General features: G+C 32.2%; 2 protein-coding genes across 3 annotated transcripts; both read left to right on the top strand.

Moving 5' to 3' along the window:
• Positions 1 to 350: 350 nt before the first annotated feature.
• Positions 351 to 2,356, top strand: LOC148619257 (uncharacterized). The gene has a single exon (XM_088578940.1). The coding sequence runs from the start codon at positions 1,104 to 1,106 to the stop codon at positions 1,803 to 1,805; it is 702 nt and encodes a 233-aa protein (XP_088435066.1). The 5' UTR covers positions 351 to 1,103; the 3' UTR covers positions 1,806 to 2,356.
• Positions 2,357 to 3,505: 1,149 nt separating this feature from the next.
• On the top strand, positions 3,506 to 23,372 carry LOC148619256 (transmembrane protein 72-like). Of its 2 annotated transcripts, XM_088578938.1 has the most exons (7): positions 3,506 to 3,757; positions 5,142 to 5,237; positions 6,801 to 6,861; positions 10,051 to 10,122; positions 12,611 to 12,747; positions 16,213 to 16,315; positions 17,224 to 23,372. In XM_088578938.1, exons 2-7 carry the CDS (start codon positions 5,150 to 5,152, stop codon positions 17,330 to 17,332), a joined length of 570 nt encoding a protein of 189 aa, XP_088435064.1. In that variant the 5' UTR covers positions 3,506 to 3,757; positions 5,142 to 5,149; the 3' UTR covers positions 17,333 to 23,372. The 2 variants fall into 2 exon arrangements, with proteins under 2 accessions (XP_088435064.1, XP_088435065.1); XM_088578939.1 differs by lacking the exons at positions 3,506 to 3,757; positions 10,051 to 10,122 and having other exon boundaries at positions 5,071 to 5,237.
• The last annotated feature ends 109 nt before the right edge of the window (positions 23,373 to 23,481 follow it).

The following is a 23,481-nucleotide window of genomic DNA, read 5'->3' as shown; positions in this document are numbered from 1 at the left end:
TCCCCACCAAAGAATGAAAAACGGCGAAAGATTTTGATTCTAGATATACTTTGAAAACGGATACATCTTCACTTCATGTATCAAACTAATAATTTTCACAAAACGACAATGAATGCCCAACATTACAAAACCGTTCTTTTCTACAATCTCAACTGGGTGACTTGTGTTTTATTAAAATTCTGAACAACACACTTGTATGTGTTGACAATTTAAAAAAACGTAGTCAAATTCAATCTGAAAAATCTCATCAGAAAGCAGTGTTCCGTTAAAGTAATCAAGTTTTATAAGGTAAACCGTCTGTGAAGATAAATGAACATATTATCCTTATTTTGAAATACCTGCAATAATTTCCCGTAACTATTATACATTTTGACGTAGATTTTGTGTAAGACACTCAATGTACTTTATCCAAAATTCACTGAAATGGACCCTTATTATACTTTATGATAATTCTAATAACGAAATAAAATTGAACAACGTTGAGCATACTGTCTTGTAAGGAGGCGTTGACGCGTCAATTTCGGCTGGATAGATCTTAACATGTGATATACATAGATATATTGTATACCATTTATAGAAAAAGCAAATGCAGTTGAGATATTTGGTTAGGGGTTTATCGATAGACTGCTATTAATTTTTCAAATGTAAAATTACAACGACAGGAGAGAGCGAAATTGAAGAATTTATTATAAAGTTTAGACTTCAAAACAGTACTATTGTGTATTTAAATCTATGAGACTTTGTGTGATTTTTGTACGAGAAGGTGATTATCATTGTACGGATATATAAAGGAATGGACGCACTGCTCTTATAAATTTAAAGTGACAAGATTATGGCCTTAAAGATAAAGTGTTGGAATTATTAATCGATTTTTACTTTCTATATTTCACATCTACCTGGTAACAGGAGGAGAAAAGGATTAGATTCTTTGGACTTTTCCCTGTGTTGATTTGAAATATACAAAAACGTTTATTTCTACATTCAGATGTGTTTTTAAGAAAACAGTTTTGGGAGTACCTAGATGCTTGTCCACTTTAAAATGATAGACTTTCGCATTTAGTTACTCTTTTGTGTTACTGGAATTCTAAATTGTACAATACAGGATGTCTTACCAAAATTATGATTTCGTCGGCGTTTCGACAAAGCCCCTTCCATACGTTCATGACAGTTTTCCTGCTGGACAAAAACTTGGCACAGTCAAGTACTGTACAACACGAAGTATGCACCGCGGAAAGGATGCAAATCGCAAAAATGCTGTTCAGATGAAAGGGGGTTTGGCAAGTGATGGTGAAATGAGAGAATTGTTGGACATAAAATTACCAAAACTGGACCTTAAACCACAGAGGACGTTTGTATCCACTAACTGCATGAACCCACGGCTTCATTATGGGAACATTTACAAACAGAAAGCATACTGTCGGCTTAGAGGTATTCCTATGGGTAAAATGTACGCACTCAATAGAGCTAAAACAGAGCGACGTGATGAAGAGGATGAAAGCCATTTCGACTCCGATAGTAGAAACAAAAGTTTATCTTTGACATTTGTTGACATGAAGGAATCCGAGTCAAAAACCGCTCGAGAAAATTCTTGTGTGGAAAAAGACTATTCGTTCCTGGAGAATAGCGAATCCCCGTGGAGCAGAGTACGTTTGCGGGAACTTGATGACGAATCTCCTATCCCAGGCTTCAAGTCTAGAAAGATCAAGAATGGTCGAAGACTTGGTAATGTTGTCTCTTCCAGGAGATTACAGCAACTCTTAGACAATGAGGATACGTTAGATCCTTATTCGTTCTATATGTACTGAACTGTATAATTATTTTTATTCATGAGCCGAGGTATAACTTTACACAAACATTTCACTTTATTGTTTACACTCTTCTGTGCAATATAGAAATAGTACAACATTTAGCTAGTAATGTGTGTATGTTAACTTACGAGAATATGTACTTTCTGAATAAGACGGTGTAAAACATATACACTTGGCATGACTACAATATAAGTATTATAAGTTTTTTTTTCACGATGTCTTATCCAAGTTGCGTTCATGTTTCACCGTTTCATTTTTCAAATCCAGTGGTCGCTTTCTTAATTTGGTTTGTCAAACCCATGCACCGCATGTTGTTTTTTTTTATCTAAGGTCTGATTTATATGTATTAACACATAATCCGGGACATACACCGATTTTCCCACTTAAATCTATTTCGTGTAAGAATTACAATGCAAATAATTACATCTTAAGATTTTAGCTATAGACCAAGGCGAGCATGCGAATACTTTATGATGATTAGATACTAGTTGTAAACAATGATTTAAATGTTCTTTAGTTAAGTATGTCATTAAAAGATCTTTATAGGAGGTGTCATAAATATTATTTCAGTATATTGGATAAGTATAAACTTTACATTCCATAAAATTGTCGTCAATGCTTCTAGTTGCCCATTTACGACACAGTCGCCTTTAATTGGAAAAAAAAATCAGAGAAAGTGTTCAAGTGGATAGCGGATAAAAAATCCAAACAGGGGGACCCCTCCACTGATCAACCAATCTTTTCGGGCAAAAGAGGGATCCGCCTATGGTAACACACTGTCAAGCACCATGAAATTGGCAGTATCCATGGAAATATTCCGGAATAAGTTCGGTGCTTTGAAACTATGATAACCTACAAAAAGCTCATGCTTTATCTGACAAGATAGGATATATAGGCGGTGCGTGTTGTCAAGATATTCGTATAATACTGCCTCACTCTGAGTCAACAGCGAAATGAGCAAAACATACGTTTAAAAAGAAAAAAAAAATTAACAAATGAGATATGGTGGTTATGGAGCTCTCGAGTTCAATGATTACATTGTAACACACGTCCCCAACACGTGTTATCACATATTTGGAAGTGTTGTCGTTTTTGCCCCTTTCATAACGCCGGAAGTTGCAAGCCGATACCAGCTCCGTGTTCAGATAGCTGGTTATTGGCCCATCTTCAACGGTAACTTCATCGATATAAGCTCATCATCAATGGTAACGTCATAAAGGTTTTGATTATAAATCAGATAATTTGTTTGCAAATGAAGAAATTAAAACCAAATATGACTTAAAATAGTCACCTGGAGTTTTTGTGCTGATTCAAATATATGATAAAAAGGTTATGATATTGAATTGTTCTATATCGCCCCTTGCATCAACCCTCGACAAATATTAGCCCTCAAGCAGAGCCCTCGGACTTGATATGGAAGTCACGTATTAATACACGGACCGATATAGAAAATGCAACGTAGTAATCTATAAAAGCTCATACTCAGGAAATCCAAGTATTTTAGCTCTGAGTCCATGAAGACCTTGTGATTATGAAAATAATAGTTTTTAAATTGGGTCCATTAAAATTATACTGCATATAAGCCTGTTAGAACACGAATTATGCTTACATCTGTGGTATGTTCGCTAAAAAAAGATGCTAGTTTCCTTGTCCTATAATTGTGTTTCTCAACAACGTATTTTGTCAGACTTCGCCTTGATGCGATGTAGTGTAAAATCACACACTACACGTTGTCGTCGCATGTGAACAATGGTGTAAATATGCCTCGAATTAAAGTTTTTTTTTTACTTAGAACTTTTCACAGTTTGGGCTGCATGTTCATGTTAACCATGCGTGAACTGTGCAGCGTTCTAACTGCTGACATGGTTTTGTTAGCACAGTGAGCATATATTCGCAATGGAAGAGCAGTTCAATGACAAATCGATTCGGCTGAATATACAATCCTTAAGGTAAGTGGATTATACAATGTACAATTATATCTCACTCCCGTTACATAGTGAACGTAAACAAGTATACAAAATAAGTTAATAAGTTAACGGATGTCAAAAACGGGGGGGGGGGGGCATTTTATAATATTGAATTTGCTAGCAGGTCTGTACAAGGCAGTAACTACATTGAAGCAAAGGATGCAAATGGCTCATGAATATATTGGCAATTTTTTTAACCAGCGATAGAATCAGACGATGCGCACGAACAAAACATTAAAATATATTTTCCACATCTTTTTATCTCGTATAATTTCTGACTTGGGACTGATACAAAAATATGGGGTTGAACTGGTTTAACCGGATCTTAATATAATCACTGGCCCATGCAGGGACTTTATATTACCAATTATTGACTAAGGTTCGAATATTGGCCTAAATATGATCAAAGAGTAATTAAGGGAACCAAAATTCTATCGGAAATTAAAAGAATGTAATCCAGGGACAAAGACCAGACACGGAAATCAGACAATCACAACAAAGAACATAAAGTAACTAAAATAATACATACAAAGTAACAAAAATGTAAATGAGCAACTCGGAATCAACTAAAGACTGGGAGCATGGACTAGGTGCACCGGTAGGGTAAGTGTCCTCTGCTTTTCTAGAAACACCCACCGAGTTGTCCATAAAAAGCCAAGTCCGGGGTAGACAAAAGAGGAAAGGAAAACTATGACACGTTGAAAAAATTAGTTTTCATGGTGCAGAAGGACACACCGTAACGACCCACGAGTTCACGATGACTACTGTAGAACTTCTGTAGCGATGACTTCAATCTTGTAGCAACATAACCATGCTCCAGAAGTCCAACTGTAAGAAGTCTAGCGCAATACAAAAAGTCTGCGTAGTTACGGCAAGCTCTGGCATAACGTATGAGTTGTTATATGAAAACTCCATACGCAGGTGCTGAAGAGATGTTGCCACAGATGAAAGGAAAGTTCACAGTTCTGAATGAGAAGTCATCACGTTTGTCGTAAAGTCGTAACAATACTATACTATTATTATTATAGCCCCTGACCCAACTGAGTCACGTCCTTTTTGTTAGAAGCAAGGATTTTTAAAGTAGGCTTCTATAAAAATCCTTGTTAGAAGTTTAAATTTTTTTTAAATATTGGCAAAATGAGCATATTATGGTCTGGGCCCCTTTTTTCAAATTCCCAGGAAAGCTATCATTTTTAAGCATAACTCTCAGAAGGACTGATACTTCTTGCCGCGAAAATTAAACTCATATACCGATGAACCGTCAAGCCTGAGAATATCCGAATCAACATCCGGTTTTCTATCGTACGATGGCTGGTTACTTGGAGCACGTTGCTTTGTTTTTAACTTCTTAAGTCCTCATTTTCAGATCCCAGAATGGCCTCGTGTAGTGACATATGTTCAAATTATGGTTGGGACTTCTTCGTATGGTTTTGTAGATTCTGGGGTATTATCACAGCGTTCAGTAAGTAAAAATATTCTGAAGAACATGCTTGTCGTTAACAAACGCCTGAAACGGTGTCACGCCACTTCGAGCTATTTTTAGACGAACTTGTTGATTGATTTGTTTTGTTTACTGTTTGACCCTTGGCATTGCTTGACCTGGTAATGACATTTGAGATCATTCTGACTGATGATTGTATTCATTAGAACTATCTGTTTCATTATATAGAACCTATATTGTATAACGTCACCATTTATAGGTATTAATAATGTACACTGTCAAAAGCCAAGTTCATGTTCGAGAACTTGAACAGTTGTAGTCCACTAAAATGCAATGGCCTACCTTTTTGGCATAATAATGCAGTTATCTGTGTCATGTTATTCTTATATACAACTACAAGTTACTAGAACAGTGGCTCTGAATCAGAATATCAATTATTAACAGTAAACTGATCTTGAATTACCTATTTAAATGCATATTTTGAAATGTCATGCTTTTGACCTTCAGACAGGCTTTACAATTAACTTTAAAATTATTCTGTAAGATTTTCACCTGTCAGAAGATATATGGTCATATTTTGCAGCCTTTGAAGATTTGACATACATGTACAAATTATATGCTTAGCCATTATGAAAATTATGGAACATAAACTTTCCAAAAAAAACTTAATTAATTTGTTGCTATAGTTTACAATCAACACTTTTTTGCCAGCGCAGCCTTACCTTTTCTTTTGAGGTGTCAAAAATATTGACTAAGTCTTTTACATGTTTAATCTTTATTGTGTTTTGAGTTTGGTGTCATTCTTATTTTATTTCAGAATTACAAGAAAAAAAATAAAAATCTAAAAAATCCTTACCTACTGACACTACAAAATTTTAGAGGGATGATTGGAAACACAACATTATTATTTTTTTTGTGTTGTATTGACACAACCTAACTCTGCTGAAATTCTGTGTTTTCAAGTGCTGCAAATTAGCCAAAGTAATTCAACAGACACTGTACATGCATTGTTTCTCATTTGTGATCGATTTCACATGCCAATAGAAAACACATTCAAAGACCAATACTATATTTAGTTTTTCGTTGCTTGTTTCATACGCAGACTTTTTGTATCGCGCTAGAACTCTAACAAATAGGCTTCTGGAACAGGGTTATGTTGCTACAAGATTGAAGTCATCACTACAGAAGTTTTATGGTCGTCATCATGAACTCGTGGATCGTTATGGTGTATCCATCAGCACCATGAAAACTGATTTATTCAACGGGTCATAGTTTTCCTTTCCGCGTTTGTCTACCCCGGACTTGACTTTTTATGAGCAACTCGGCGGGTGTTTCTAGAAAAGCAGAGGACACTTACCGTACTGGTGCACCTGGTCCATGCTCCCAGTTTTTAGTGGAGTCCGAGTTGCTCATTTACTTTTGTTACTTTGTATGTATGATTTTAGTTACTTTATGTTCTTTGTTGTGTATGTCTGTTTTCCATGTCTGGTCTTTGTCCCTGGATTACATTCTTTTGATTACCGCTATAACCTTGGTTCCCTTGATTACTCTGTATAATCCAATATGACTGTTTTATCATTTTAGGTTTATGGGGATCTGGAGTTGAAGCAGTCTATTATGGTCATATATTAGGGTACTATTTAACGTAAGTAGCAATTTACATGTACATGTATAGTATTGATAAAATTATTAGTGCTACTGTGTTAGAAATAAATGCTTGTCAACTTGACATTTCATTCTCATTAGAAGCTATATACATTTTGTAGATGTAGCCTGTATACTCTAGATCTTTACCTCTAAATAGTTACAAAAAAATTGATATACTTGTGCAATGTCGTGCTTGAAAAACTGAGGATAGTTCATCTAACACTTGTACTCTAAGACAGGAAAATTTTGTGGCAGTTTTTTCTTTATTGTTTTTCAGCACACCATTATTTCCACTGTAAATTTGAAAAGATTTTGTGTGTCACACATTTACAGTGAAAAATTCCATGTATAACAAGTACCTAGCAGAGTGCATCTCATTTCCCTGCGCAGGGGTAAAAATTAGGAAATGCAAGCTGGTAGCCCAAACCATATTTTAGTGTAATATTTTCTATGTGTTCAACCAAATTTTACCCAAAAGTCTGGTAGCCCAGCTCAAAAGCTAGTAGCCATGGGCTACTGGGCGACTGCTAATATTTATCCTTGCTGCATCGTCTGCAGTTCAGCAGTGGATTCACTCCATTAACTAATAATTTTTTTTGGTGGGGTGGGGGGGGGGAGACTGGTGACGTAGTGGTTAGTGTGCTGAACTGTGGCAGCATGGAGGTGGCGCTCGTATCTCATAACTATTTTAGCTGTAAAATCTGTTGCTCAAAATTTAGCTGCTTCATCATAGACAAAGATCACAAGTATAAGAATGCTAAATTAAATAGAAAAACTGCCTATGAATGAAGATGGCAGAGACATTTTCTGTTTTAATTATATATACATACATGATAATAACTACTGTTACTACAGTCGAACCTCGATGTGTCAAACTTGGAAGAATAGAAACCTTGGATAACTAATTATAAAGTCCAGGCAAAACTCCCCTTACTCAAATACAATTTTACCTCAGATGACTCAAATTCGGATGAATCAAAACCTTGGATAACTTGAGGTTATCAATCATTCTTCTGAAGGACTTCAAGATTAATTAATGCCTATGTCTCGAAGTGAACTAATAAGTCGGAAAACTGATTGTCTTATTACAAAATATGATCAAAGTGCGTTTTTACAATGATTAGCATGGCTAGTTATTTGTTGACACTCTTTATGACGTGATTTGTGTATTTAATTATCCAAAATTGTGTGTGTACTGAAAAGAAACAAAATTTTATTAATCACATGTCAGAATTCATACTTACAGTGATGTTGAGTATTTTGATAAAAAAAATTTAAAAATACAGCTGAATTGTAATGGTATCTGACCATTTAATTAAATATCAAACAGATGATAGTAAGTGTATTTCAATGACTACATTCTTTTGCTAGTAAATCTGAAATCTTATCGTAGTAATCAGACTTTTTTTTTTTTTTTTTTGCTTTTTAGTGGAATTCCGCTGTTTCAAATCCGGATATAACCGTTATGATTTGTTTTTTTTTTTAACTGTATATTTACTTCCGATTTTGCCATTTGTTTGTAGGCTTTGTAAAGTCATCTCTGAGTAATGTAGAGCACATGGTTTGACTTTACTCCTGATTGTGGACATACAAAGCAGCATGTTATGAACTTACGACATTTTCAATATGGAAAAAATATAAAGCAAATTTCCCTTAAACACTTGGTGCTGTTTAGTATTTCTAACATGATATACCACAAACACATAAATATCTTCTGATATAAAATGCAAGACATCATGAAGTACCCTGTAAAGTGATGTACATATACAAGCAAAACAAATGATGTAAATGCAGAAACAATCATCAACCAAACTATTTCCTGTTTATACTTGACCTCGGATGACTGGAACCACGGATAACTTGACCATTTTTGCATGGTCCCTTCAATTTAGACTTAACGAGGTTCGACTGTACCTTACATTTTTTCATCAACATTTAGATACATGATCAACCGTAAGCACTATATTAATTTGATTAGATATTAAATTCATTGTTTTGACACCCATACAATAGTGAGAAAGGAAGATAAAATCTAGGAGACCAATAATCATCTTCTGAAGTTTTTCATTGAGATAATATGCCTTGCATTAGGTGTCTGGCATATCTTAGTACATACTATGATGGGCTCTAGAACTCATCATAGGAAAGAGTTCCTTTTACATTGTTAGCATATTGGTTATCTTGTGTGAGGCTTACACTAGTGTTTCTTGGTAAACATCATTGAATTGGCATAGGAATGGATAATGCCCCTATGTGTCTTATACTTTTTAAAAATCTTTCACAAGAAGTGAAATTCATTGAACAGCACAGCTGTGTCTTGCAGGATGCAGAAATGAATCATCCTTCTTGAGCACATGAGTTCTCCCTTGTCAGCTCACCTGGCCGAAGCCGATGTGAGCTATTACCATCACTTGACGCTCTTCGTTGTCATCTGTCGTCATTAACAATTTTTCAAAACTCTTCTTCTCTAACACTTCTTGATCAATGGAACCAAACTTGATATGAATGTACTTTGGGGTATCCGGTATAGAACTGATGTGATGGTTTTTGATCTGTCAAAAAATTTTGAAAACATTTTTATCCATGGAAAAACATGGCCACTGTTACTTAACATAGAATAAAGGGATCAGCCAGAAGTTTTCTCTTATGTCTCCATAATTTTTTTAATTTTAATTGCCAAAATGATCCTTATCATAAAAAAGTCTTCAAAAGATCAAAGTGGTCAGAAGACTCCTTGTTAGAGTAATTGCCCTTGAAAGGCCAAAATGAGGTTTTTAGCAGTTGTCTTGAAAACTATAATAGATAGAAAGAAACTCAGTTGATGAAATGATCTGTATGGAAAGTCCTATCAAAGTCTTTTATGAGTCAAAATTGTTGGACAACTCCTTGTTAGAGTTATTACCCTTGAAAGGCAAAAATTTAACCATGTGAGTGATTCAGGCTCCTGGGAGCCTCTTGTTTTTAGTAGGATTCTTTCTTTTGTTATTTTGTGTGAATTTATTTGATTCTTCCTGTTATGTGATTAGTTCTGTGTGTCACAATTAAGGCATTTCCACATATTGATTTGTAGAAGGATTCCCTCTTATGTTCCTTTAGTATTGGTACTTCTGCTGTTCAGGAAGATAAGTTATTTATTAGATACCATGTGCAGTAAATACTTAACTTAATTGTAGAATTTTCTTTTCAGACTTGCAGCTTTTTTTGTTACGTTCTTGGAACTTGTTTTTGCCATGAATTATTTAGTTGCAGTTTGTCAAGGGTAAGTTTATAGAGGACTTAATATGAATGTAACCAATGACCTTAGAAGCGCTTAGAGCTTGAGCCTCAAAGCATATCTTTAACTAAAACAAAATGCTTGTAGCAATAGTGTATCTAAAATTTTTGTTAAATTCTGAAATAAATCCTAATTTATGTAAAACTGCAGAAGGCACAACATATCAATATATTCAGTTTGTTTCTCTTACAGGTTACACCTGCCTCATATAATTGTTTGATATCATTCAATCATTTTTTGGACTTCCTATAAAATATAATAAAATTCACAGGAAATTTAATAAAACCTGTGTGAAGCCCACAAAAAATAAACAAAATCTTGTTCACAGCATTGAATGTTAATTTATTTGTTTGGTTCACAGGGTTGTCAAAATATTTAGTCTCTGAATGAATATAAAAATATTGGGTACTGAAATGTTCAATTCCAAATTTAGTAACTCCATATACCTATTATAGTAGTTACATACACAGTCATATTTTTAAATGTGAGTAGACAGACACGTGAATTGACCTGCGGACTTTGCACTATCCATGATGTTTGAGTTGTCTGACTGAAATTTGAAATCTCCAGACTCAGCCTTGATAAGTTAACTATGAACGCCGAATGCTACCAATGGGGAGTTAAAACCTAGCCAATGAAAATTCTGTGTAATATAATTACACTTGTGGTCAAATATTTCTTGGAGGGCAATTTTTAGGAAACTATTGATCAGTCAATAGTCTTTTGACGTTTATCTCATCATAAAAGTAAATTTTGTAAAGAAATAGCTCTGTTCTAGCTAGGATTTGAAAATAGAGGAGTGCAGGGAAGAGGGCACTTTAACACGTAGCATTTTTTTTTTTCAACAAAAAAGGGACATTGATTTTGTATGTTTGTGTTAAGTCAGTAATTTGTATTCTTATTGCTTACCTGCCAACTTTTGAAAATGAAGGTCGCATCATAATTTGCAAACTGAGTAAATTTGACTGCATGATTAATATATGCATGACACCCTTATTGTATTGAAAGACCTTTCTCAGATGACCAAGTGCATTTAGAAAACAGATACATCTGATATATCACACAAATATAGAGGTGAATGATCTGGAAATGTATTACTGAAGCCTTATGTTCCCATGTGTTAGAGTTATGAATTCAGATTCAGTATGAGCAGATTTTGTTGTGGACTTAATTTGTCAATGTTCTTGCAGTGAGGTTGTATGTTAATCCTTGTTAGTCATAAGGGCAAGTGATTCTTTACATTAATGACATACTATGAGGTGAAATGTTGCATGAAATGTTACAAATATTCAATATTGCTCCAATTAAATATCAAAGTCTTATGTAAGTAGAACGAATATCTATAACTATTGCAATTACAACTTATGGAAAATGTCCTTTACTGTTGAAGATATAGAAAATTTTAAAAATATTGAAACTATAAGGGAGGTAACTGACATTTTGAATAAACAAACATGCGCAACATGCAATTGTTTACAATTACACCGGTAGTTCTTCAAAATTTAGACCTGTTAACTTGAAAATATTGTAAAATTAACAGTACAGTAGAAATTAATTATTAACCAATGATTGGCTGCCCATAAAATTGTTATAGATCCAATCGGGATTCATTTTCTACTTGTCAATCATTATGTATCCGATAACCCTGGTCAGCTGATTGATCACCGATAATTACCTGAGGTTTACCAGGTTTACGACAGGATGTAGTAAATGCAGGTGACACTTCTTAATTGGCTTGGGTTAATTTATTAACAAGAGGGGAAATCTTAAAGGGCCATTTAGATAATTGTAAATGGGCACTAAGGGGGCACTCAATAGGGGCAGAGGAGCACGGGTGTGATAGGGACGGGGTGTGGCGCCCCTCCATTTTGCTCTAGCTAGGACACTGAATAGTATACTGAAGTATAAAATCAACTCTTGACTTCAGATATTCAAAGAAAAGGAGGATCTGAATTTGATCTTTATTCAAGGGGTTTCCCACTCTCTCATATTTCATTAAGATTTATTGTTTGTTTTTGTCCTTTGAGTTTGCTTCATTGCTAGAAAAAAATACTGCCTGTTAAGTCATTTTTGATTAATTTTATTTGAAAATAATACAATAAAATTCAAGTTATTTTTATATTTTGACTTGTATAATATGGCTTAAACAATGTGCATACTGGTATACTACTGACCACACTCCAAACTATTTAAATCAAAGCATAGTTATCGAAATAGCTATCAGTTATTGTATATTAAATGTACATTAAAGAATATTATGCAGACACACGAAGCATCAGTATTTATCTACATCAAAATGACTGAAGTAGCAACAAATCATAAGTAAATGACTATTCAGAGTATAAAAATTGTTAAAATGATGAAATTTTGAAATTTAGGACATGAGTTGAAAGCATATATACTATCAAAAGTAGTAGATATTGGTGAAAAATTTATGTATTTACGTTTTTTATTTCCTGTTTTATCATTACAGAGAAGAAGAAAGCTGTACCAAACATATTTGGACAGCTATAGTTATGGTAGACAACTGGAAGAAAGGAATCCTGTATTTTTTATTTTCTGTACCTTGTTTTATACAACCTAAAACGGTTTGGCTTGGTATAATTTCAGGTAAGATTTTTATCTTCTTATTCATAACATGAGTAAGGGGTGCGCTGGGCTTCGCCAATGTCGCAATTTGCGATTTTTTATTTTATCTGACGACAAAAATAACCAGTTGGCGATTTTCTTGGCACCTAGGTTTTGTATACTAAAATTAACAGGAAGTTTATCAGCAATGGATATTCTCTCTAATTAAACAATTGTGTTGACACCTGGTCAGAGTTGATTGACCATGACCAATTTAGGACTGAATGCAATTAAAGGTAATTAGACTAGGTTGACCATGACTGACAATATCCTCATGGGAGGTGTCAATCAAATGGAAATATGTTATTGAGCCAATCAAAACTCTGATCATCTGGTCAAAGGTAAACACAATTATGGCCATGTACATGTGGCTACATACATGTACAAGCTTCACAGCCCTGTGATACATTCAGAAACAGATTTACCTAATAACAATAAATTAAATCCAATTAACAATGATTATCCCATCAGGAAGTGTCTAAATACTTAGAAATTAAAGAATTGATGAAAGAAAATGGATGACATTTGTTTACACTTTTGCCATGTGACTTTTTGGCAGGAAAATCGGTAAACAAATAGAATGGGGATTCCCAAAATCTAATTAAGGAAATACTACTCAGATATCAAAATAATTAAACAGGGACACAATTAATGGTCCATGGTACAAAATAAAGTTTGCTAGAAATTTTATCACTTGAAAAAAAGAATCAAATTATATTGTAAGATAAATTAGACCATAAAGGACGAAGGTGAGCATGTTATAAAATCAGGGACAATATGAGAATAGTTATATAAAGTCCTTGAAAGAAATAAAATACCTGTTTCTGCAGTAATACTTTATAATTTTATGCATATGAAAGTGACAGACTAGAGCTAAAAACCTGCTTTATACATGCTTCAAGAGTGAATCTTGGTACATTCTAATTCATCAGTAGACTTAAAACTATCATATTTTTGCCACCTTTTGGCTCTAATTTCTGAAAATTGGCGACAAAAAATGGCAGCTAGCAATTTTTCTGGCGACAGAATTCTGGAAGTTAGAGCAGCCCCTGCATGAGAAGTGGTATTTACATAGTACACAAAATAGTCTTCTTGTATTTTGCATGACTGTGCATTATAAGTCGAAGTAAGATTTAAAAGACTGTAATATTAATTTTTCAAATTTTGACTTGGTACATATATTTTAGTGCCGTAGAGTAGATGTTTTAAGTGCAGAATTTGATAAGGTTCATTGCCTTTTGGTGTCTCCTGTAGATGATACATCCATTTTAAGCAATGGTGTTGACTTCAGAAACAAGAATAATATTCCACAATTTATAAATTTACTTACTATGTAATATGTATTCATAAGTTAGTATCTAAAGTGATTCGTTTATTATGACAAAATCATATGGTGTATCAGTCCTACAAATGATAATACATCAATGTTTATCGATAGTAAGACTTGTAGAAGATGGAGAAATGTTTATGTTTTACATACTGTATATTCATTCTGTTAGAAACTGGTAATAATTTTTATTAATCCCAGTGTAAAAATTTTTGATCATTCACACTGTGAAATTTCAGTAATTTCACCCTCTGACTTTCTCCGGCCTAAACATCACAACACGAATATCACTCCACCGTTCACAAAATTTATAATTCATGTCGAAAATAGCAATGAATAGTGAAGGATATCTATATAATCAATTGGTTATTGTGAATAACCAATATATAATTGCTCGTGCCAAGAACACAAAGATTTAACTTGTGTGCTTAGACTTTCGCTATTCATCAACATATTTTGGTTATTCACTTTTCCCAATCATCCTATTAATATATGATTCTAAATGTAAAGAATTGTATCTGATTGTACTTAAGGTTGCTTTTGACATAAGGACAACCAAAATTTTAGACACCTTGTTTTTGTATGTCTTTCCATTTGTCAACATATTTTATAAGCACAATTTCTTTTATACTGCACAATGGATTTTGATGAAATTATACTACAAGAAGATAAGGCTTCATAATTACTGTTACATACCTGCAAAAGGAGATAATCAAACTTAAGGGTTTTACATGTAGCAATCAGAGGTATCACTTTGTGAGTTTACGAACAGTTCTCTAGTCTATTTCTTGTGGTACTGAAGATTGTTTTTGTCAAGAGGAAAACTTCCATTTCCTTAACAGTGTTCTAGGATTTTTTTAAATTTTAGGTTTCCATGGGAAAAGTTGAAATGGAAATTTACTTGCTAAGATTTAAAATTTTCTGTCCATACTTCACAAATCCTTTCAAAAATCGAAATTTCTACTTGCCGAAGTGGGTTATCATAAATAACACCAAAATTTCTCTTGCTCCTGGTGACAGGAAAGTGGAATACTAGAACAGTGTTCCTGTCCTTGGATGCATTTACAACTTCTATTTTCTAATTTGTGATATACTTTCGGTTGTTTTGAAAACAGGATAACCCTATTTTTTTATTTCTGGGATAGAATATAACATGCTCTACCCTAAGGATATAATTAAGGTTTGTTTTTTTTCCATCCGGACCCATTTAGTGGAATGCGAAATATATAGTTCTGTTATCAGTTTATGCATTAATTTTTCATTAATTTTAATATAAAGTTATACAATGTGTAACAAAAATTTATATCAGAATGACCACTGAACTTTAATGTAACAAAAACCACAACTTGGTTCATTCATGAAAACATATATATTAACTTTATCAATCAGGTATTGATTGGACACAGATGTTTCACATATAGAACATGTTGATCTGTTAAAGTATGTCTTGACATTTCAGTTTATTTGATTACAGCAATATATTGTTATTCATAACATGTATTAAAAAAAAATATTGAAAAAAATCCAACATGCTCAGTGATTACTGCTAAAGTACAATTGGTAGTGGTGTACTTACTGGAAAGTTTAACCTGTGTCATCTACAGTGAAAACAGGTCTGGACGTAATCTGTCTGTCCATTCATCCATTGTCATACGTATGGGTACATACTTGTGTAATCTTTAACTCAAAAAGTTCTGAGTCAATTATATTCAAACTTCACAGTGTTTATACATAGAGTGAAGCTATGCACCTTTAACTATGGAACAAATTTGATAAACATGAGAAAGTGGCATAGGTCCAGACATGTTATTGGACTTGTTTGTTTATTTTTTTTTCATGGTTGAGTCAAATCATAAATTCAAATAGCCATTGGAAAAATATATTATGAGTGAACTTACATGAATGATGCCATTCAACAAAACCTTAAGACTGCCTGATTATAGGCTTTACTTGTAGTACCACTAACTTGACACCATGACATTTAATTTGTTATGGAACTAGGCCAAAAAATATAAACAATGTTACTTGTAAATAACAGTGTAGTTTTGATCTTTGATCTATTCATGCTCTTTGCATTTAAATGTTTTTTCACAACATATAGGTATTTGTTTTTTTTTCAGGTGTTATGTTGATTATAAGTGCCATTTTATACTTAATAAAGACAAAATGTAGTAATGAAGAGAATGAGTTAGACAAGATAACACAAGAGGCTTCATATGATAGGTATGTCATCCATAGGTGTGAAATATTGGATATTATAAGTGTAAACTGTACCTTTGAATAATTATTGTATTAAAAAAACCAGTATCAAAAGAAAAACCATTATCTGAGTGTAAATCCAGGGATTTAGAAAAGGACGTGCTTACAGAAAAAGGGGGTTCAAGCTTTTTTTGTTTTTGTTTTTTTTTTTTTAATCTAAAAACGCAAAGTTAACTAAAATTTCTAACTTAGGAGGAGGAGGTCCTACCCATAAACACCCCCTAAATATGCCAACAATCTGGCCATTAAAACAGACCTGGCGAAATCATTTTTCAACCTGTTGGACATCTGGTATGGCAACCTAACAAAATCTGCTGGACCGAACAATTGTCTGCCGGACCGAAATCATTTCTCTGATCCAATTTAAATTTGCCTCGATTCGGATGCCATCCATAGACCGGAAGTTCGGTTGAGGCGTGTCTAATAAACAAAAATGTACTGGACATCTGGTCCGGAAATCACACAAAGTTTACCGGACCGGCAGCTAAAAGTACCAGTCATGTCTGATGGTCCAATGAATTTTACCATGACTTAAAAGGAAACCCATTGTGAACTATGTACTCAAACTTACCAAGTAATTAAAGCATTATTGATTTTGGAAGTGCTACCAACCAAGGGGAAACGAAATAGGTCGTTGATGTATCATAGTCCATACAGAGATTTGCCAGGATCTTTATTTAAGTTGAATATTGATATGCCATCAGTGATTCCTAGTTGCAGAACAAAAAAAAAATCCCTGTTTTGATTCCAGAATGAAGGATCTAAAAGTTCAGTTGTTGAAAGATAATAACAAAACTTTACATTATGAAATTTTAATTATTTGAAAATATTGTACAATTGATGCTTGTTGATTGATCTTTCACTTTTGATAGATTTGAGGAAGTACAAGAAGATGATATAGAAGACAGTATATTAAACCCTACAGAACCACAAACAGGAGTATCAACTTTAGCTGATCAACAAGAAATTTTAGAATTGTGATGTTCTTTAATTGTAAATTTAAATCTATTTCACTATTGTTGTTTCTAAGAAAAAAGGTTAAGACGTAATATTCTGTATTAATTACTTCTAGAGTATTTTCTCAGTGTTGGGATAGCATTTTGAAAATTTTTGTCTTTTAGATAGATATATTTTAGTGTCTGTTATAAAGTAAAATTAAAAGACATACATTTTCAGTTTTAAAAAAGTGAAACTTCCAATTGATGAATTGATTGAAGGTGTGTTACCATTTTGGGTTATTTTTGTGGGTGTGAAATTTGGGATTTTGAGGGAAAATGGTTTACAAAAATTTTGTGTTTCTGAGTTTGGTGTATGCTAAGTTGTGCAATAAGTATTAAAGTACTTAAGCCCTGTGTAAATATTTTGTGGAATTTATATTTGTGCTTTTAGATAGACTGCTAAAATATGCCCAAATTAGCACCCCACGAAAATTACCCGCTGTACAGTAGTAAGAAGTTATTGTGATAACTTACAACTAATAATTTAATTTCTAATAAATTATTTTTGTTTAATTATTTAACATGATATCAGTGAACATTAAGATCTGAATGTATATTGTGTTCAACAGTTTTCCTCTATAGTCTTTCAATAGCACAACGATCTAATGTTGAAAACCTATTACTATTTATGTTATGTTTTTTGCTTATGATTTGAATGTTTGTTCAAATAAGTCTTGAGAATGTGTGATAAAAAAATATGTATTGAGTATGTGTGTTTCATTATAAAAAGCAAACCTGTATATTTTTCTATGATTGTATTCTGACAACATGATCAGGGTTAAGCTCAAAACTTAAAGCTTGCCTTAGTGTATGATTGGAGTGATTTCATCAGTCAATATCATTACTACAACTAATTCTTGGCATCAAGTTACAAATGCTACTTAGTTTCAACATACTAATTTCAGCCTTTAACTAAATAATACACCATGTTTGTCAACTTATATTGTGCTATTAAACCATGTTGAAATTAGTTTGATTTTATTGGGTATTAAAGAAAAAAATAAAAAAATTTCCCTTTATCCTATATATTATATAGTTCTTTGTTCATCTGGACCAAAGGTCAATCAATTTTGTGTTCATCATCTGTAATCCATAAATGTTTGAACATTTGCTGGGAACCAATGGACCAATTTTAACAAAATCTTGCAAGAATATTTTGGGAAAAATTTATTATTTCTTTTCCGCTCCACTGAAAAGATGGCCACATAACACTGATTTAGCTTCTGATTTACAAATTTTTATAGTTAAGTTACTATTAAACTGCAGTTGCCATTTTTTTAAACCTTACAAGGTTGTGGACTGTATGGTCCACTCTGTGTAACTTTCATTGAATGACAGTGCCATTTCAAGATGCTATTGATATCCTAGGGAAACTAATTTCAGTTGAATTGCCAAAATTTAGTTCTTTGTAATTCCATTTTACATCCATTAAGCAAAGCTGGCACTAGGAGTCTCCAGTTATTAGCTAAGATTTGGTTTGGAAAAGTTAAGTCTCTTATGTGACCTTCCCAGGCAAATTAAATCTTGGTTATATAAATCTTGTTTGTCTTTATGTACAGATTAATTTTCATTGAAGGTCGTACATAGGGATATTATGATCATAGTCTTTTTAGACAGATTATTGCTGAATACAGGTTGTCACTTACACACTTTTTACTGTATTTTATTGCAATTTATTAAATTCTTACTGCCATATTTAGATAAACAAAGATAAAATATACTGTAATACATTTTGTAGTAATAAGTAAAGTTACTTTATTTTGAAGTATTGTTACATATATTTATATTTGGTCAATTAAAATATTGATTAATATACAGCAGGTGCTTGTACAGAACCTTTCTGATAATTAAATAGTACAATATATTTGTAAATTTTCCATCATGAAATGTCATGTTAAGCTATGTATAATGTGTCATACTTCTATCAATAGATATGAGGAGAGTTGTGAAGTTTATATTATATTTTTATATTAGAAGATATGTGTAATCGGCTGATTGTTGAGTGATGATTTATCTTGGTTAACATTTCAATGTGTTCACCTACAAACCAGTGTACATAACCATGATAACTGATATGATAATTATATCTAATTTTTATGAACTTTATGTGTGTTTGTTGATTATAAGAAGGGGTTAAGTGTGAGGAATAAAAGTAAAGATCATGGGTCTGTTTATATATGAGTATATTTGTTTGTTTATCTTTTTAAGCTTAGATGTCATTGTGTTGTGAATATGAATTAATTTGGACTTACAATGCAAGTATACTAAAGTCTTATACATCAAATAGTCTATGCTTACTCTTACAATCATTAAATAGTGCTAAGTCTTATATAATGAATAGTGCTGGGACTTCGTTAATCATCAGTTCTGATATTCAAGCATTTATAGAAGTATAGAGCTTGCTTGTTGCAATATCATGTATTTTACGACGTTTATTTTCTGTTTTAATCATATATATAACATGTATATTCCATTACTTTAATAGAATATGGTATGTATGGATTATCATCTCCACATGATCAGTTTTCTTAGGGGACAACCTAAGTAACAAAAGAAACTATGTGAACATGACTTTCAGTAAATTGTTCACCTCTATCAAAGAATTGATTATTATTTATTGAAACTGTCCCTCCTTTAACATACTTTAAGTTATACACTGAATGAGATTTTGTTTTAAGGATCTGTTATCATTTTAAAGAAAAATGTTCACATGATATTTGATGTCAGTCATGATGTCACTGTAGAAGAAGAATTATGATTGGTCAATTTTTGGTAATATTGCCTTAATGATAATGTGAGTATAACAAAATATTTTCCCCATTTTTTTTAGTGTTAATGCATAATATGCAAATATTACAAGTACTCTTTTCATGAATCTCAATTACCATATCTTTAAGGTATATATCTAAAATGTTTTCTTCTCAGATTTTTTGTTTCACATTTTGTAACTGATTATTTAACATATCATTTTAAAAGATCTTCCACTTTGTACCTTCTTGCATGCCTAATTTAGATTTTACATTTTTTTTCATTTTATTGCACATACCGTGATTGATCTCCTTGTGTATTATTTTGCAAAATTCCATCTCCATGGTATAAAGTTCTTATGTCTATTTATTGTATTATATCACATTCTTTTTGTTTTTGGTGACACAATCAACATTTCATCAGTTGTAGGCTATATGTCCTTTCCCCGCCTTGTTGTAATACACATAATCATTTTTAGAAAATAATATTGATAAGGAAGCAATTTACTGAACATCTTAACTTTTCTGTTATCCTCTTATTGACTTGTCTCTCTATGTTTTAAAAAAACCTGAATGTAGCATTAACATTTAATCATTTCCATTCAAATGCAAATATATATAATGCAAGCTTACAATTTTTAGAATTTCAACGCAAGACCCAAACACTTTCGCAGAAGTACGGTAATCATATAAAGCTTATTGACACTAAATGTAGTTGTGTACATTATTTTCTAGTCTTTGTTATATTTGTAGGTTTATATAAGTCATTTATATGAAAAAGAGAACTTCAAATTAATTGATTGGCAGTTTGATAGTGGACAGGTTGTCTCCCTTTTGTTAGTAAAGTAATGATATACACATGTCTGAGTTATTTTAGATATATAAGTTATTATGGACTAATGTTTGAATATTAGCCTAAATACAAGAAACAAAAGCGCACCAATACAGGATTTAGATGTCCAAGACGGCTTTTATCTGTCCAGTAAGTCTTGTCGGCATGGTTTAGATCAATTCTGGCCTATATGATGTATTGGACTTGTTAGTCAATAAAGGTATAATTGTGTTATGTTTTTCCATACTGGCCGAGTTATTGGTCCTTGGCTATGTCTTAATCTAATATGGCTAGCCTCGGCCCAATAACTAATCCAATATGGAAAACCTTACACAATAATACTATAATACATGTATAATGTCACGAGATTTTTACGGCTTCCAATATTGTTCAGTATAAACAAACCGTTTGTATTACCTTGGAAACATTTTTATACATATTACATAATCTAGTAGTCAGGATAATAGATGATGTCTGTAATCTAGAACACCTATATAATGGTAACAAGGTATAGTCCTAAGCTTTTATGGAGCAATATGTTGCAAGAAAAGAGAGAAAATATTGTTAATATGTCATTAAATTACGTTGTCAAAAACTGTACACATTGTGTAAAGATCTGATTGTGAAAGAAGGGTATTTCTTTTCTTAAAATATTTAACTAAGTAGCCAACTCAGTCAAGAGTCTTATATTTTGCATCATTTTTTTTTTAAAGAATATTGTCTGTATGTCATTGAAAACATCCTAAAAATAGAAATTTATAAAGCATTATATAATTAGAATAATTTTCTGTAATTTGATATAAGTAATTTGATGGTTATATCATGTAAAACAATTGTCATGGGTGACAAGCCATAATAAGCTGAAAGCTTGAAGTTCTACACTTAATGTGTTTATTAAAAAGCAAAACTGTCACATTTTTGTAAATTTTTTTATAGAAATAAGTAATTGATAAGAAATTCTATTGTTTTGGTAATAATATCTGTTGTTTACATTTGTATTATCTGTTTCAGGGATGTTAGCTCTCTGAGAGTTATTTATTTTTCCATTCCACATTTTTTGCATCCTTCTTGAGCTCGTTGTTCATAATGTATAGTATACAAATAATAATAATGATGATATACACACAGACAGACAGACAAACTGTTCCTTGTTTATTCTTTGTCTGGTTTCAGGTGCCTTTTCTCATTTAAAGAAATCTTCAGACTATATTTTTGTAAATTAAGTTTTCTAACTATTGTACAGTTCAATGATTTGTATTTTATTTTGGAAAAGTAGTCATTAATTAAGAAAGATACAATTGTAGAAAAATAAACATTGCATGGTGTTTTGAGAAGTTGTGAACATTTTTGTAAATTCAAATTCGTTGAAATAATTGAAATTTGCATTGTTTATAATTTTATCAATGTTACCAGGATGTCTTAGTTTGACCAAGAAAAAAAACCCAGTTGAATTCATGACTTCTATGCAGGAAATATTGGGCCCACACATTATCAATTTATATATTTTAATCATGAACACTTACAGTATCCAGACAACTTTATGATAAAGTAATTAGTTTGTTTAAGCATGTGATCAATATTTTTGGATAAACAATAAACAAATTCAAGCATAAATATTATCAAAAGAAATCATTAAAATCATATATAAACAATAAACTTATAAAGTCATTCTAACATTTAAATGCCTTTATGGCTCAAAAATCTTATTTATCATGGTTCCGACATCCTTATAAAAATGTGTACAGATACTTACATTTCTGGGTGAGCTAAAATTTGCACTTTATAACAGGGCAAGAAATATACCCACTTACATAATTTTTTGATACAGTCAGTTAAGAAAATATTGTAGTGTCTTGATTTTGTAGCTAAGAAAACAATGGAATCTTAAATAAATCTTAAAACAAGAAAAAGTGCTTAAAATGGTCAGTTCAGGTTGTTTATGCAGTTTTACTTGATGTTAATCATTACAGTCTACAAATTTTGTCTTGACTCAAACAATATTTAAATTGAAGTTTTAATCGAAATTTAAAAAAAGAAACTCTCATTATTATTTTTTCTTTTAAATAATAAGATATGTAAAAAAAGATCAGGAAGTAATCTTGAAAGTAGCCTAATTTATTTACTTTTCACAAGAACACTCAAGATGATGATTTCTTAATTGAATGACCAAGCTCAACAAATGGGCATTGTTGTTTGTGGCAGGGTTAAAACTTTGTAAGATTCTTTATTTCCACATTATTTGTGACTGGTTTACAAGATTTTAAAAATAATGTCTCATGAAATTCATATTGAATTGTAATGTATCTTTTTTTGTCAGTTTATTTATAATGTTTTGTTTATTCAAAGACTTTGAGTGCTTTAATGGTTTTTGAGTTAAGCTGTTTTATAGACTGTTTTGTCACCTGATGTATCTTGTGATTACAGAATAAAGTGCTTCTCCTGAACCAGTCTCTTATTACTACGTATATGTCCTTTTATTTAAAAACAGTTTGAGGTTTGCATTATAGCTTCTTTCTATGAAGTTGGATGTGTTATAACTTGTACTTGTAGACA

This window comes from Perna viridis, chromosome 4 (assembly GCF_037379345.1).
Source record: "Perna viridis isolate PV_CMFRI_1.1 ecotype Kerala chromosome 4, ASM3737934v1, whole genome shotgun sequence".
Taxonomy (NCBI): Eukaryota; Metazoa; Mollusca; class Bivalvia; order Mytilida; family Mytilidae; genus Perna; species Perna viridis.
The sequence above is the reverse complement of the archived record's forward strand: the minus strand, read 5'-3'. Positions and strand labels throughout refer to the sequence as shown.